Here is a 16,986-nt window from a genome sequence, read left to right on the forward strand (position 1 = left end):
GGCTGTCGCGTAGGGAGTTTATCGGAGGGCTATCTTGTCGCTTTGGGGCTGCACAAGGTGTCGCGTAAGAGAAGATAGCAGCCTTACGAAACTTGTAATATATAGCCTGGCCGCGCATGCACGTCGTTTGCTATGATGTCGTTACTTGCATCCCAGCCCGTACCCCATCACCCCTCATTGGTCCGAGCTCTATCGCATCCAACCGTCTTCAGCCAGCTCTCCTCCACCCGTCGGAAACTTGATTGCGCTGTGGATCGTGTCTTTTTTTCACGACGCATCTGACAGTTTAACTTCGTCCTCCTAACAAGCTTCCATAGCCTACGCTCTTTCCAATCATACAAACCATGTCCGACTTCGACCCCTCCACTTTGACCGCCGAGCAACTACCTGAGCTCCTCAAAGATGACCTCGCAGTCAAAGTCGCAGGCATAGACGTCGATGGCATCTTGCGCGGGAAGCTTATGGCGAAGAAGAAGTTCCTTAGCATAGCGAATGAAGGCTTTGGCTTCTGCAGCGTCATCTTTGGCTGGGATATGCATGATCAGACATATTTCAAGGAACTGGCCATATCGAACAAGGAGAACGGATATCGCGACTTGATTGCTGTACCAGATCTGTCGTCATACAGGAGGATACCATGGGAAAACAATGTGCCATTCTTCCTCATCAGTTTCCACGATCCCGACACAAAGTCCACCCTCAGCGCATGCCCGAGGAGTCTCTTGAAACGCGCCGTGGACAAGTTGAAGGACAATGGCTACGGTGCCATGGCCGGAGGTGAGTTTGGTGCTATTGGAAGAGCATGTACTGCTGTCCATGAAGCTGATGTGTCATTACAGCTGAATACGAGTTCTACCAATTCCGCGCGCCCCAGAGCCATGATGGATCTGAGAGAAACACTTCGAGCACCGCTGCCTTCTTGCGCGACAACGCTGTAACCTCGCTACCAAGTCTCACAGAGGGCATGTTCGGATACAGTATCACGCGACCCGTCCACAACCAAGAATACTATTATGGTATCTTTGACACATGCGCAAAGTTCAGGTGTGGAATTGAAGGATGGCATACCGAATCTGGGCCCGGTGTCTTTGAGGCCGTAAGCTCCCACACTATTCTGGCAGTAAATATGACGAGACTGACATACGTGACAGGCCCTCGAATTTGGTGAGATCCAACAGATGGCGGACAGGGCGTCCCTTTTCAAGCTCGTGGTCAAGTCTCTCGGATCCAAATTCGGCATAACACCATGCTTCATGGCGAAACCGCGCGAAGGTCTTCCCGGAAACAGTGGCCACATGCACGTATCCATCGTAGACAAGGAGGGCAAGAACCTGTTTGCCCGCGGCGAAGAGGACAAGAACGCCCTATACTCAGATATCCGATACCTATCAGACTTGGGAAGGCATTTCCTAGCAGGCTTGATCGACGGTCTTCCGGATATCATGCCCATTCTGGCGCCAAACGTCAACAGCTACAAGCGTTTGGTAGAGAACTTCTGGGCACCAGTCACAGTATCATGGGGCCTTGAGCATCGCGCAGCATCCATCCGTCTGATTGCGCCACCTACCGCATCCCCCAAGGCAACGCGCTTCGAAGTGCGCGTCCCTGGCGCCGATACAAACCCACACTTTGTGCTCGCAGCTATTCTAGCTCTCGGCTGGCGAGGAATTGAGAAGAAGATGGAGATAGGCATTCCGCCGCTAGGCAAGGGCGAGGATGTCGGTAGTACAGCAGACAAGGGCGAGCGGCTAGCGAAGAGCTTGAAAGAAGCGACAGAGCGCTTTATGCGCAAAGAGAGCATAGCAAGAGAAGTCTTTGGTGATGAATTCGTCGACCACTTTGGCGGCTCAAGACAGCACGAGATCCGTCTCTGGGACGAGGCGGTTACGGACTGGGAGGTTAGACGGTACATTGAGACTGTCTAGGTAGATACGGTTCAGAGTTTAGTAACAGCGAGTGGTGGATATTTTCCTACTTTACTGTCTCTCATATCACTCGAGTTATGATACCAAGTATTTCCTTCGATAATTGCGTTTTCTGTCTATGTGATGTACGATGGCTCTTTGTCATTGTGAGTGTTGGCCCTCGAATAACGAAAGAAGCCATTGAATCGTTTTAGCCTTATCTTCTCTCCCAAGAGGACGGTGAGGACACGCCCAATCACAGAGCATCGTCTTCGTCATCAAACGATCCCCAGAATGCTTCCATAGGTTGTCCTCATGATGGAATCGATATCCGAAGACTGAAGTCTCCTGATTCCGATATGTCGACGAGAAAAGAACCTAATGTGCCGGGAATTGCCAGAACTGATTTCCTACTACGAAATATTGTAATGTCTCAAGGAACAAACCCAGCTTGTCCGGAAAATCATACAGTCCCACCAAGGGTATTCGCATATATATAATGAATAATAGGGCTCAGGGGGGCCATGATCAATCTTCACTCAGACCCTGTAGGTACTGTCGTGACTGAACATAGGTCTTCCTCTGATGCGGTAATCGACGTGGTAGCAACAGGAACAGTCCTCCTCTTAGCCTTCTTTAGCTGTCTCTTAGCATCCACCGGAAATCTCTTCTTGCCGCCACAAAGATTGCATGTAACAACGAGTACATCTGCCCAAGGCTTCTTGCCGCCTTTGCTGAGATTTTCGATGACTTGAGTCGCAGTACGCCCAGGGATAAGAACAGCGTTACAGCTTTTGCACATGGAGCGCTTCAAGTCAACAGCAAGCCGCAGCTGGCCTTTTCGTGACACCTGTTGGATATCTGACCCGAGCTCTAGCGCAAGTGGTGATTGTCTCTGAGTTTTGGCCGTATCATGAGAATCAGTTTGTTCGTCTAGGGCAACACCAGTCGTGATTGTGTCTTGTATCGTGGTTTGCAAAGTGAGATACGTGGCTGCCTGATAGAGGTAGCTCAAACGAACATGCAGATGCTTGTTTGGGACGCCCTTGGACTTTGGCGGTTTGACTTTGCTCATGATGTCGTGCTTGCTCTTTTAGCAAAAATATAGCAGCGTTGAATTGTGAGCAGGAATGCGAGGAGATGAGTAATATAATCGCCCGTTTTCAGTGTATATGCACGCCCATGTGCGCCTAGCCCTGGCGTTCCAGTGTCAGACAATGGGAGACATGTGGGGAGATGTCGCGGCGCTGCTCCGACCCATTAGTTGTGAATCATAGGTGCCGTTTGCGGTCTAGCGCGACGCCCAGCCGGATGGCCCGAGCTTGGTAAACCTCGACATCACCAGCTTGCGACCGCTCTTCTACCGCTGTCACTCACCTTCGCCGCTTTATTCGCCTTTGACCTCACGTGCACGCGAGGACACAAAGCAATACTGATACCCTCTTTGTAGCCTTCTCTAGCATAATCTCGCGCGTCCCCGCGACTCTACTACTTCGCTTCATCTCGCAGCCTTGCTTGCGACACGCGCAACTACCATTGCAAAGCCCACCAAGGTCAAATCGATCACCAACTTCACCATGTCTCACGAGGAAGACCTCATCGACTACTCCGACGAGGAGATCCAGCCCACCGAGATACCTTCCAACGGCGCCGCAGGTGCGACCAAGGCCGACCTCACCGCTGGTGAAGCTGCAGGCGACAAGAAGGGCAGCTATGTCGGCATCCACTCCACCGGTTTCCGCGACTTCCTGCTCAAAGACGAGCTCGTCCGAGCGATCACGGATTGTGGCTTCGAACATCCTTCCGAGGGTTAGTTAATTATTTCCCCTCAGCCTTATCCACCTATAAGCGTCCGTCCATCTACGATACGAGCGGTGTCTATCAAGCGGCTATGGTCTGTCTATATACGAGCGAAGTGGCGAGGGACCCAGTGCCTTCCGCCACATACGAGCCTTGGAGCGCACCGCATCTAATTGCGGGCGCACCAGTAATTGCATCAAGAGGCCTAGTGGCACCAGGCGGCGCAACAACTCACTTTGGGTTGAGGACATGCATGCATAAGAGGAGGCGCTCATGGGAGAATGCGGGGGATAGACAGACTAGCACGCGCGCTAGAAGGGAATTTGGCTACACCAGATGGACGGACGCTTCGCTCCCCACGCTTCGTTTCGACCACTTTCAAGACCCATTCTGACATACATTGTGCCCTACAGTCCAACAAGTTACCATCCCCCAGGCCATCCTAGGAAACGATGTCCTCTGCCAGGCCAAGTCCGGTCTCGGAAAGACAGCCGTCTTCGTGCTCGCTACTCTCCAGCAGATGGACGAGAAGCCAGAGGCCGGTGCTGCAACCATCCTAGTCATGTGCCACACTCGCGAGTTGGCCTACCAGATTCGCAACGAGTACAACCGCTTCGCCAAGTTCCTGCCCGAGGTTAGGGTCGGCGTGTTCTACGGAGGTACACCCGTTCAAAAGGACATTGAGCTCCTCAGCAACAAGGACAGCCACCCGCACATTATTGTCGGAACGCCCGGTCGTATCAACGCTCTCGTCCGCGACAGGCATCTTCGCCTTGCCAACCTCAAGCACTTTGTCCTCGACGAGTGTGACAAGATGCTCGACCAGCCAGGTAAGTGCCTCTCTTCAATGCGATCCACACCGCGCTGACTCATTTCAGACATGCGCAACGACGTCCAGGCCATCTTCCGCGCCACTCCCCAGCACAAGCAGGTCATGATGTTCTCAGCCACCCTTAACAAGGATGTCCGAGTCGTCTGCAAGAAGTTCATGCAGAACCCGCTCGAGATCTACGTCGACGATGAGAAGAAACTCACACTCCACGGTCTGCAGCAGTACTACATGAAGCTTGACGAGAAGGAGAAGAACCGTAAGCTCAACGACCTTCTCGACAGCCTGGAGTTCAACCAAGTCATCATCTTCGTCCGTTCGACTCTCCGCTGCTCGGAGCTTGACAAGCTTCTTCGCGAGTGCAACTTCCCTAGCACTGCGGTCCACTCTGGTATCAGCCAAGAAGAGCGGTATGTATAGGTATCATTATCATTGCTTGATCGGTGCTAATCAATTCCCAGAATCAAGCGCTACAAGGAGTTCAAGGAGTTCCAGACCCGTATCTGTGTCTCCACTGACATCTTCGGTCGTGGTATCGATGTCGAGCGTATCAACGTCGCCATCAACTATGACATGCCCGACAAGGCTGATGCCTACCTTCACCGTGTCGGTCGTGCCGGTCGTTTCGGAACCAAGGGACTTAGTATCTCCTTTGTGAGCAGCCCAGATGACGAGGCCGTTCTCAAGTCAATTGAGGAGCGTTTCCAAGTCGAGCTTCCCGAGTTCCCCGAAAACGGCATCGAATCGGCCACATACATGGACAACTAGTTTGGCTAACTCGAAAGACGATGGAAGGCTTTTACGGAGGCTATTTCTTGTTCTGCGTTCTGGTTCAAACAAAATTCATGGTCATGTTGGGAGATGGGTGGTCTTTGAAAAGGGATGCTGCTCGTCAAAGGCAAGGAAGGTAGGATCACTTTGCAACGTAGCCTAGATGTTCGGAAACGGCGCAGGTGGTTCTTGGAGTTGTTCCTGTCTTCTCTTTTCCGTGTTTTCCAGGCAGCTGAATGCTGATTAACCTCGCTGAGAGGAAAGGGAAGAAATTGTAATCTGGTCCCACTCATGATGATGTTCTCTGGTAACTTGGTTTGCATGTGATTGTGATGTTGCTGTGTACAAGATATGTTATACATCTCTGGCGTTTGTGCGTAGGAAGTGTCAAACGAAGATGACATTTAAACTCAACGCGTCCATCACTAGCTAGATTTGTTTGCTAATCAACAACGTCCAGTCAGTTACACATTCACATTTCTACAAGTCTGCGTCTCCGTCTCATGCCCAGACCACTTTTCCTTTCCACTGGCTGTCATAAAAACACAAGACTTCCTCACTCCGTATACATTCCAACGAACTTTGCACAAGAGTGTAACTACCGTACCGTTCAGCTATGTTTACAGGTTGTGATGATAATCGGCGTATAATTTAAATAAATATCAAATTCAATTCAACCGTATCCGATCCGATCACGGCGTAGAAGACCTCGCTCGCAATCAGCGATACAAAATCCATTTTCCATACTCTTTGTAATATCAAGGAAAATCGTGGCACACATATTTTCAACCTCTACTTTGCTCACTCGTATCACGTCTAGCTTAGAAGGCGCAGCGCGGGTTGGTTTGGTGTATGTAGTACACCATGGTATGACCTAGTTTTTTGATGGAATTGTCATGAGTACGTTGAGAGGCGGAGTGATCGTTGTCGCATATGATGATCCGAAATGATCACGTGTATGGTGCAGTAACATGAGGTTACTTGAAGCTTCTTTCTTACAAGACGGAACAGTGGGGCGGGGAGGGGGAGGGGGGTGTATAGTAAGAAGCCAAGGCTGTGTATTACAAAGCTGTGTAATTTTCTTTTCGCTGATGATACTCTGGTGCTATTCTTGAGTAGTGTATGTGTGTGTGTATACGTGGTACTATGAGTAGGAAGTACGTGTTACTCCGAGATGACGGTTGCCGCCGCTGTGGGCAAGGCATGTGGCATATAGTTATAATGTCTTCGTGTATTAAACGCGTCTTGCTGATGAAAGTCCGATAGACCTGTCTTACATTCGACACGTGATACTGCAGGAAGGAGGAACCACCCCGGAAACCACGTGGGGGGATCTTGCCAAGACCAGACACGCGTGCAAAGAGTAGTTCACAAGGTTTCACCCGCCCATTTCATTATTTTCATCATCTAGTGAGGGGCACCCTTGCGAAGGAGTTATCCGTTTTATGCCTGCACGTCGGGTGTGGGAAGTTTCGTCATTGCTGACAACGTCATCACACGACTGGAACGGGCATCTTTTTTCCCCTGGGACATGCATATACTAAAGTGGGTCGGATACAGGAAGCTGAGCAAATCGGATGAGCTGGGTGTGTTGCCAGCGGATATGAGTACACATGGAGAAAAAACGGTAATCTCGTATTCGACAATCAGCTAAGCGTTTGGATTCGTTGGGCTGTCTGATTGGAATACGAGATTATTCCTCGCGTAAGTAAGGCTTTCAGCTGGCGATCAAAAGAAGGGTAAGAAAATAACAGTATAATACAGTGTGTTATCCAAACTTCCGTGTGCATTGTTAGGCGCCCTGAGCCAAGAGACAAGAAGTTGGCAGGATGCCTGTTGAGGTAGCTGCAAGACTCCGTAAACTCATTTCGCTTGTGCACGCCCGTTAACGGCGGCTCCGTAGCTGTACCTGCATGTCGCCCGCAAGGAAACTTGAGGGGTTGAGACATAGTCGCAGAGTGAAAAGGAGCGGCTGTGTATAGTACCGAGCAAGCGAACCAGTCCGTGGAAGGCTTCGGAACAATGCGATTGGAGAAGCTGCGATAGTAGGCATTGTAGAGCCATGTTGTGAGAGGCAAAGTTATTGGATTCGTTTAGCCGGTCAGAGAGATAACGATAGGTTGGGAGGGGTACATGCTCGGCCGCTGGAGCGTGCGGGGAAGAAAAAGTCGGACGCCTGCTTTACATGCATGGCGAGAGCAGCCCACAAAGTCGGGGCTCAACATGAACCGATTTCTATCGTGCTTCTATTTCGATACCGGCAGTGTCTGTCGCGGTAAAACCTAGCGACCCATTTTGTGGAGATCGACAGCGGCATCCCGGCAGCAGCGCACATTGCCGGCCCGCACAGGCGCCACCTGTCAGGCACAGGACCAGGACTGAAGTGACTCGCTTGGTGGAGGGGTCGCTCCGAAGCACGCGCGAGGGCGGACTTCGGAAGAGGTTAGTAGAGATTAAGAAATAAGACATGGTGTGCAACGTGTCGGAAGAATGAAGCCACAGAGTTTGTTGATTCGACAAGTGTTGAGGCGTCCAGAGTCGTGGCTCGATATTGCAGATTGCAAGATGCATGAGATGGAGTTGGGAGAAAGCTGTGCAGCCCATATGCAGTGGTGCGGAGCAATGTTCAAGACGTGTACAGTAAGTAGATGCAGAGTGCTTCTATTTCAAGAGCAGTTGTGCCTTGCAAAACATTGCGTCCGAATATGGTTCACCGTCCGAATTAAGAGGTTGGGATGGTGAGGTGCAAAGCGGCCCCGCTAAATCGCAATTTTCATTTCCCATGGTACTCGATGGTATTTATGCGGCGTGTTAGCGCGGCATCTGATTGCTGTGGATACGAGGAAGACACACAAGTTGGCCTGTACCTTGTGTATAACACGCGACCTCTCGACAAACGCAGGACGCATAGGTTTTGGTCCGAAGCGTCATGTCCCGTTTACGCGGTTAGCTCCTCCCAATGACCGTATTCAACGGCGGGCTAATGCAAATACGAGGCTACAAAACTTGAGTAGGCTTGGATGGTAAGCACTTGGGGCAGTAAAAGGAGGGCGGAGGGCGGAGGGTGGGCTGGAAGGTATTGCGGAATGACGAGGGAGTGTGTAAAGAGGTAAGAGTGGGATGCGTGGCGAGCGAGGTGCGCTGACATGACCTCACTATCACGGTCAAACCAAAACAAGGCTGCGTAGGAATAGGAGAAAGAGCGAGTGCGAGCGTGGTCTGGAGGAAAGAGGCATTGCCATGGACGGCCAAGCGAGATCTCCATGTGTGTGGGTCTCAGAGTAAGGGTGCAAGTGCAAGTGCAAGAGCGAAGGTTCGGTGTTCGGATGAGGCGCACGAGTGAAATGATGGGATTACAATTACAATTTCTAGATGCAAGAGTCGAGAAGATTACATTGCTACAGAGGCGGTGATGATGCGCAATGAATGTGTCGGGTCTTGGCAACATGTCCTATCGCGGCGGCAAGATGGAGTTGTCGGTCAGGAGATAGACTAATGATTGCGACCGACTGACACGGTGGCGTTTTAAGGTGTGGCGGCAATAGATGTGATATTGTGCTTAACCTCAACCTCAGCAGCGTGTCTGGCATGTCGTGTCGGCACATGGTTTGGCTTTCATTTCCGCCGCTCTGGTCTCATTTTTTGCAAGCGCAGACGCGGCTCGGGTGCGGGAAGCCAGTCGAGCCGTGCTTCATACGAAATATTTCATGGTCGTGGCGCCGGGCCGAACGGCGGCTCTCGCAGTAGGCTCTGCTTGTATTTGCGCCGCAGTGCTTCAACAAGTCCAACAGGACCCACGCGCTACTGTGCTGCTTATGCGCTGTTCAGTGGTGGCAGACGAGGCCGCAGCTGTTGCTTGGCAAGGGCCTGGACTGAGAGTGCTCAGTGAAGGCAGCAGCAACAGCAGCCCTATGTCAGCGGGGTGGGTTCGTATTTTTGAGCCCCTTTTGGAGGATTTGCAGCGGCCGTCTACCGTTGACAAGCAAGTCGACCACGGCTGCGGACGGACAGCGGTCGCACGGCCCTCAGTTCGACGGTGAGAAATGGGCGTCTGCGTCTGCGTCTGCGTCGGGCGTGTTTAGTTTGGTTTCGTTTGACCCTGGCCGTCCAGAGTCGACGACGTCAGACGCGTGGACCTTTTGGCTACAGTGCCGTCTAGTGCCATTGGCCGGCTAGCATAGCACAGCCTGGGACTCGCGCTGACGGCCGTCCGACGATAGCGAGCAGGCCGGCGCGCGTTGTTTGGGTGTAGCGGGAGAGGGCGCGTAAGTATGCAGTCGTGACAGTGGGCGACGACATACCGTACATGGTCGACCAGCAGAAGGCAAATACATTGAATGATGCAGACAAGATGTTGATAATACAAGAGACACGAAAGAACGCCAAATGTCCACGGCGCCCAGCTGTGCACGCCGGTTTTCGTGATAGGCTTGCTGTCGCCTACCTTTGATCTTCGTGGGCGCTGTGGGCCGGTCCAAAACAAGCAGCCGATCTTCCATGTCGACATGGCCGGGGTGCCGCGCAAGCATCTTGGTCCTGGGCCCTTCAGACTGACTCTCAAGACGTAGTAGCGGTATACGTAGTAGGCAGACGTGCGAAGTTTGACTTCGGCGCCCGACGCGCTTTTGGCCGCGACGGCCAGAATTGACAGCTGTAGACACAGGTTACAGTTACAGGTCTTGTTCGCAGGCGTCAAGCGCCCCGTGGTTCCCCATGGCTTGTCGCATCGGCTGCACTGTGCCAGCTCGCCAGCCGCACCAGTGCAGACTGCAGGTTCAGGTTGCATGTTCTCTTTTAATGAATCAAGCAAAAACAACCTTGGGAAGACAGCACGGCCCCCGCCCATAAATAATCAGGCACATGCGAGTGATAAGTAACAAGGCCTGTGCCCAAAGCTCTCTAGTCGCGCCCAGTTGAAGACCTGGGTACTGGGCAGTGAGCGGGATATCAAAGCAAAAGCGCTGGCAGGCAGCGCATCGGCCCTCAACCTCCCTGCCCGTCTTCAACACCTCCATCGCCCTCACTCCACTCTGCATCTCTGCTGCCAGCGTCCGCTCGCTTTTGCACCAGAGTCTGCCGTGGAACCCGCCTTCAGCCGTGCGCTCCTCCCCACGCTGGCCCGATTGCAGTAGTCGTTGCCTCCGTCCTCTTGCTTTCTGCACTGTCACCGTCTCCCTCACCACCCACCGCTGTTCTTCCTGCTGCCTTGTACCTTGTGCACTCCCGCTCCGAACCCGCGCCTCTCTCTTAATGATCTGTTTCGAGTCGTCCAGGTGATTCATCCTCTCTCGGCCTCGCGCACACTCGTTTCCGCTACTATCTTAATCGATAATTCCCCTCACCTACCCTGTCTTGTTGCACACCATTTACGCTACCACCGAGCCCCCAATCCATCCACAACTTTTGGGCCCTTTACCCTCCGCCGCCGCCGCCCTGCCCTCGACAACCTTCCCGACCCACCAAAGACATGGCTCCAGCTGTGCCCCGATTACGCATTCTCTCAGGTGCGTCACTATGCTACGAGTCCCAGCGCATGCCTTTGCACGCTCTTTAAATACTCTCGCATGCTTTGCACCCCTCAAGCCCGTGTTTCTGCCTATTCTACGCTAGCTGTCTTCCGTCCCAGTGAGCAATTGCTGACCATCAACAGTGGGCGGTAATGCCGTCTCAGCCTTCTTATCGTGGCGACTGCAAGCAACGAATGCCTGCGACGTCACCCTTGTCTGGAAGTCTGGATATGAGAGCGTCGCCCAGTACGGCATATCATTCAAGTAGGCCGAAGCCCACCTCAATCTCCGGCCATAGCCACTGACCCGCTCCAGATCCCAGCTATATGGCAATGAGCGCTTCAAGCCTCATGCTGGTATGTCAAGCCGCCCTCTGCCCCATGAAACCCAGCTAACCCTCACCGCAGTCGTACGCACCCCCGAAGATGCCGCCCATTCTTCCAAGCAGCCTTTTGACTACGTCCTCCTCTGCGTAAAAGCCCTACCCGATGTATACGATATCGCCAACATCATCGAGTCGGTCGTTTCTCCTCAGCACACGTGCATCCTTATGAACACCACACACAGTCTAGGCGTCGAATCATATCTCGAGCAGCGTTTCCCCACAAATGTAGTGCTTTCACTGGTATCCGGAGCAGAAATTTCACAGCTTGGAGCTAGCGAGTTCGAACACAAGGGCGCCACCGACATCTGGGTCGGTCCTGCAAACAAGAACGCAAATATTCCCGCCCAGATTCAGTCAGACATGGCCCAGGCCCTCTCCATGACGTTGAGCTCCGGACAGGTCAACTGCCAGGTATCGCACAATATACGACAACAGCAGTACGAGCGAATGATAGGGTATGTTTTTCATCTCTCCGTTGCACACCGCCAACTAACGTCATACAGTCCAATCGCTTTCCACCCTGCCAGTGTCGTATTCGAGACGCCCAACCACGCCGAGTTAATAGAGAAAGTCGGTGTGCGACCTCTTATCAATGGCGTGCTCGACGAAATGCTCGCTCTTGCAAAGGCCTCAGACTGCACCTTTCCCGATAACTTTCGGGAAACCACGTTCCAAGAGATGATGCGTCCTCAGGAAAATAACAGTACCATGTATATGGACTTTGAGGCTAAGCGTCCCATGGAGATTGAGACCTATCTCGGGTCTCCTCTAAAGCTTGCCCAAGAGGCCGGCGTCGCCGTGCCCAGGATTGAGACGCTATATGCCACGCTTCATCACCTCAACATTGTCAACCGAACTCGTCCCGCTGTCCCAACTGTCCCCTCAACACAGTCACCTCAGAACGGTATGCAACCGCCCCCAAGAATGTCATCGGCGCCGATGCCTCGTGGACCCCCAGGGCCCATGATGAACGGAAATGGCCCAATCAAGGGAGGTCCGCGCCCAGGGAGTCGTGCTCCATCTGTCAACGGAGTCCCCCCAATGATGCGCCGGGGCCCACCCCCTGGTCCAAACGGTTACCCTCCAAGAATGAACGGAAACGGACAACGACGTCCTTCGTTTGGCGAAGACAGCGGCAACCTCGAAGAATTTTCTCATTTGATGCTCTACGACGACATGGTCCCAGAAGGAGCCATCAACGGTGGTCCTTACGAGAGTGCTGCTAATTCGTCAAACAACCTGTCGATTCGAGAAAGGGAACTAATGCTCAGGCAGAGGGAATTGCAACTAAGAGAGCAGGAGATGAACATGCGACGCGGACCACCTGGCCCACCGGGTCCAGGAGGCCCTATGGGACCCATGGGCCCTGGACCTATGGGCCGCGGTCGAGGACGCCCGCCGCCCTCCAACGCCGGTTTCGATGACGACGACGACGATGGCGATGACTTCTTCGACCCTATGGGCGGCCGCAGCGGGCCCATGATCGACCCCGAAAACTTTGATATGATGAGCGTAACGTCTCGTCGCAACCGCTCAGCACCTAGCGCCAAGCAGATTCGCCAGAACCCTGATGGGGGCTTCAATCCCATGCAATCAAGGGCGCCGAGGAACCCATTTTCGCGTCCAGGAGCAAATAAGAATCGGAGTAGTGCTCGGTTGATGGCGGACGTTCCTGGTCTACATGACTCCATCATGAACAACCCGCTCATGGGCTATTCGTCCGACCGCTACGGAGCTGTTGATCGTGGAGCCATGGGCGCACAGTCGAGGACCAACTCACTGACATCCGCACGCCTAGATGAGCTTTCAGGTGGCGGTTACGGTGCTTACCCTGCTCCTGTCGCAAACGTTCGTCGTATGAGCCAGTCACCTGGCAATCCCCTTAGTCCCGGCCCGCGACCCATGGGCCGGCCATCACCACCAAACGGGTATGCGCCCAACGGTAACGGAATGCCCCCTCAGAACGGTCGTCCATCGCCTCCCGGCATGAGGCAGCCAGCACCACGCCATCCTCCCGGTATGGGAAACGCCGTGGCACCACAACAGGTTGAACAACACGCTGGGGTGAGCAATCTCTACCCGCCCAAGTCTCGTACCCAAGTTCGCAGTCTGACAGGCAGCGCCTCGAATAGTTCCGGTAATTTAGACTCCGAAAACTCTGCGCATAGCAGTCAGAGTAGCCTTGGACCCCGTGCCGCTGTCGGCGTTCAGTAATAGGATTATGTTCGACTTCGATTTGGCAGCCATTGGTTTTGAGTATGTTCGCATCTTCATGGGCACTGTTTCAACCACGGCGACATTGGCATCTACTGTTTCTCAATCGACACATCCTTCTTCTCTGCACAACAGCCATCAAACAGCATAGGCGACTTTTTCACCGACTTGATCGACCTCTTCTCCGAAACGTATACGCCCCGGCTCATCACTAGTCCCCGTGCACGCAACCCCAATCGAGGTGCGGGAGACTAGACGGGCAGCCAGCGGCTTGCTCGGATGACGGACATTTAATGACGAATAGAATTGGGGCAGGAAGGAATACTTTTTGACGTACACAAACCGGCCTTGGTCGTCTTCGGCCGTTGCTTTCGGTTTTCTCTTTTTGTCCTACCGTACATACTTGTAGAACGCTCTTACTGCGGTAGCAGCCTCTCCTTCTTTCCTTTGACACACGCCTTAAAAGGTGGCAGCCCGCTAATCATGTTTCCTTGTTTGCATGGGTTTATGCTCGGTGGAGGCAGGGTTATTTCCGCCTACCACTTGTTTGCTATACTATGGAGTTTTCGATACATGCACATGGATTTTACTTGGTTGTACCGTTGGCATTCATCTCTCTCTCTCTCTTTCATTGTCTCCTTTGTTGCCTCGAGGGCTTAAGCTATTCACACGTGCCGACTGTATAACAAGTACATTTACCTATTCCATAGCGAGTATCGATTTTGGTGGCTGGATGGAGGAGCATTATCGTAGTCGAGCACACATAGGCACGCGAGCACAAAAGAAAGCAAGCCGTTCCTTTTGCGACTACTCAACAAATAGGTCAACAAATGCGTTGCCCAAGTGGCGTGAATGTACATGTGAGGACATGGTAGCGAGGTCGTGATCAAGTATAATAGCGCAGTTGAGGGGTCATTCTGCATGGGTTGCCAAGCACGTGCTAACTGGTGTCGCTCCGAAGATGACAAGTTCCATGATTCTGTGCCTCCGTCCCACCTTTGGACCAATAGCGCGAACCTGCAGTAATCTCGTCTCGTAACATATAGCATTGGCATGCAAGTGAGGCTGATGCTCGGTAATTGAACGCTGGAGCTTGTCTGCCCCTCATCTTTCGTCATAGGTGCACAACAAGCGGGGCAGCATGAGCAGGAACAGCTCGGTATCAAGCCCAAGTGAAGCCACGCGCCCACGCTCCAGCCCGACGCAGAGCGCGCGTCAAGCCCGGCAAGCAAATACAGGGACTTCTCTGGTGACCCACACGATCCTCAGCCTCCTTGTACTTCTGTTAGCGCTTGGAACTGCTTTCTTCGCACCCCACCTTCCCAACGCCGTCGTGCGCCTCGTTACCAAAGATCACGCAACCGGCTTCACGCTCCGAAATCCAATCGTTCTACAAGAACCCTCGGTTTGCCCCAAACCTGAGCAGCAGGTCGAGTTTGTCGGAACCTTTAATCGAGAGCATAAGCGCAGCATGGCACTCGCCGACCAAGCCAAGCGGGTGGCCGCCGAGTTTGACTTTAGCGACGATGCCCTCAACAAGGCCGTCAAGGAGTTTATACGGGAGATGGGTAGGTATTAACACCTGTGGTTCATCATTGGTCACTGACGACGCGTAGACGAGGGCCTGGTGAAGGAGGGCACTGAAATGAGCCAGATTCCTACCTATGTCACTGCTGTCCCCAACGGCACTGAAAAGGTATGACCGCCATACGCGTAGACGTGCGACCATGTTTAACATGAACAGGGCCTCTACATGGCTGTCGATTTGGGCGGCACAAACTTTCGCGTTTGTTCCATTGAGCTCCATGGCAACACCACCTTCTCCCTCACGCAGAGCAAAGTCGCAATACCGCGTGAGCTCATGGTAGCAAAGACATCAAAAGAACTCTTCTCCTTCCTTGCCAAGCAGATTGAAGCATTCCTCAAACTACACCACGAAGAACACTATGCCGGCACGCTTAGGCGCAGAGAAGGAAAGGGCGGCGAGCCGGAAGATGAGGAGATCTTCAACCTGGGCTTTACTTTTTCGTTTCCGGTGCATCAGATTGGCATCAACAAGGGCATGCTCATGCGCTGGACAAAGGGCTTTGACATTCAAGACGCAGTCGGAAAAGACGTCTGTGCGCTGCTCCAACAGGAGATTGATGAGCTACATCTGCCTGTCAAGGTCGCCGCTCTTGTGAATGATACCGTCGGAACCCTCATGGCCCGGTCATACACATCTCCCGGAAAGACTGGCACATTGCTCGGAGCAATTTTCGGAACGGGTACAAATGGAGCCTACGTAGAGAAGTTGGACAAGGTCAGCAAGCTCACCCAGAGCAAGACCGCTGGAGATTATGACCAGTCTACCGGAGAGATGATTGTCAACACCGAGTGGGGTTCGTTTGACAACTCGCTCCGCACGTTGCCCAACAGCCCGTATGACATCGAGCTGGATAAGAACTCTGTGAACCCAGGCATCCAGATGTTTGAGAAACGTGTATCGGGCATGTTTCTGGGAGAGCTTCTTCGCCTCGCACTGGTCAAGCTTATCAAAGACCCAAGTGTTCCCCTTTTCACCGACGACAACTCATCCTCGAATGATGTTCACAGCACAACACAAATACATGATGGTAGCCCGATATGGAAACAATGGGGTATTGACACAAGCTTCCTCAGTGTATGCGCTGGCGACCACAGCCCCGGTCTGCGCATGCTGAGACAGACCTTGGACAAGGACTATGACATTTCCGCAGTTAGCGCAGAGGATGCCGAAGCTGTTCGAGAGATTGCAGCGGCCATTGGACGTCGTGCTGCTCGCCTCGCCGCCGTCGCGATTGCTGGTGTCGTCATCAACACTGGTCGTCTGGACAAGTCGTCAGGCTCTGCTACCACCGAGGACAAGTCCGGCATTGCTCCACCACGTGGCGATGTTGACGCAAGCGAGGGCGATGAGATTGACGTTGGTGTAGACGGCTCGCTAGTAGAGTTCTACCCCAACTTTGAAGAGTACATTCGCGAGGCACTGCGTGCAATACCCGAGATTGGCACAAAGGGTGAGAAGAGGGTCAGGATTGGCATCGCAAAGGACGGTTCCGGTGTCGGTGCTGCATTGATTGCGCTTGTTGCTGGAAAGGTCAACGCGCCGCAGTAAGTTGTCCACGATGATTACGTGTATCTACGAAAGGAAACGATATACATGACGAGCATTGTATTTAGTCCTTGTGTATATGATTATTGATTATCAAACACAAAAAAAATCTACTTGACGACTACACATTCAGACTGTTGAGAGGGAGATGCTAGTCTTATCTGCCATCTCTGTTTTTTCCTTCTACGTCCCGTATGATCAGCGCGCAATAACAGCAAAGAAGAAACATGGCCAAAATCTAAACACGATGGTGTTTTACCCAAGATTCCCAACAGGGACACGTAAAAGACGATAAGCCTAGTTCGTTATACAGGAACAGTAACACCTCAACGCCCCTTTTAGCGTTCGATGCCGTTCCATACCATGGCTTCTAGCGTCACACGCGAAAAACAATCATGCAAAGGAAGGAAGAACAGGAAGAAGGAAAGATACGTTCGTTACTT

The 16,986-nt window shown here is 52.7% G+C and overlaps 5 protein-coding genes across 5 annotated transcripts; 4 read left to right on the top strand and 1 right to left on the bottom strand.

Annotated features, from left to right (window-relative positions):
* Positions 1-344: 344 nt before the first annotated feature.
* PtrM4_110620 (GlnA, Glutamine synthetase) lies at positions 345-1,925 on the top strand (the record flags this gene model as incomplete). Its single annotated transcript, XM_001935708.1, has 3 exons — positions 345-777; positions 840-1,096; positions 1,152-1,925. The coding sequence occupies 3 exons, from the start codon at positions 345-347 to the stop codon at positions 1,923-1,925; spliced, it is 1,464 nt and encodes a 487-aa protein (XP_001935743.1).
* A 514-nt stretch (positions 1,926-2,439) lies between these two features.
* On the bottom strand, positions 2,440-2,979 carry PtrM4_110630 (RPR2, RNase P subunit RPR2; the record flags this gene model as incomplete). Its single annotated transcript, XM_001935707.1, has 1 exon — positions 2,440-2,979. One exon carries the CDS (start codon positions 2,977-2,979, stop codon positions 2,440-2,442), a length of 540 nt encoding a protein of 179 aa, XP_001935742.1.
* Positions 2,980-3,481: 502 nt separating this feature from the next.
* On the top strand, positions 3,482-5,301 carry PtrM4_110640 (SrmB, Superfamily II DNA and RNA helicase; the record flags this gene model as incomplete). The annotated part of the gene is made up of 4 exons (XM_066107897.1): positions 3,482-3,713; positions 4,118-4,534; positions 4,583-4,943; positions 4,995-5,301. 4 exons carry the CDS (start codon positions 3,482-3,484, stop codon positions 5,299-5,301), a joined length of 1,317 nt encoding a protein of 438 aa, XP_065962346.1.
* A 5,470-nt stretch (positions 5,302-10,771) lies between these two features.
* Positions 10,772-13,410, top strand: PtrM4_110650 (ApbA, Ketopantoate reductase; the record flags this gene model as incomplete). Its single annotated transcript, XM_066107898.1, has 6 exons — positions 10,772-10,808; positions 10,955-11,075; positions 11,127-11,167; positions 11,219-11,651; positions 11,700-12,580; positions 12,734-13,410. 6 exons carry the CDS (start codon positions 10,772-10,774, stop codon positions 13,408-13,410), a joined length of 2,190 nt encoding a protein of 729 aa, XP_065962347.1.
* A 1,141-nt stretch (positions 13,411-14,551) lies between these two features.
* PtrM4_110660 (Hexokinase) lies at positions 14,552-16,546 on the top strand (the record flags this gene model as incomplete). The annotated part of the gene is made up of 3 exons (XM_001935702.1): positions 14,552-14,978; positions 15,027-15,106; positions 15,155-16,546. 3 exons carry the CDS (start codon positions 14,552-14,554, stop codon positions 16,544-16,546), a joined length of 1,899 nt encoding a protein of 632 aa, XP_001935737.1.
* Positions 16,547-16,986: the final 440 nt, after the last annotated feature.

Source organism: Pyrenophora tritici-repentis, chromosome 5 (genome assembly GCF_003171515.1).
Source record: "Pyrenophora tritici-repentis strain M4 chromosome 5, whole genome shotgun sequence".
Lineage (NCBI taxonomy): Eukaryota > Fungi > Ascomycota > Dothideomycetes > Pleosporales > Pleosporaceae > Pyrenophora > Pyrenophora tritici-repentis.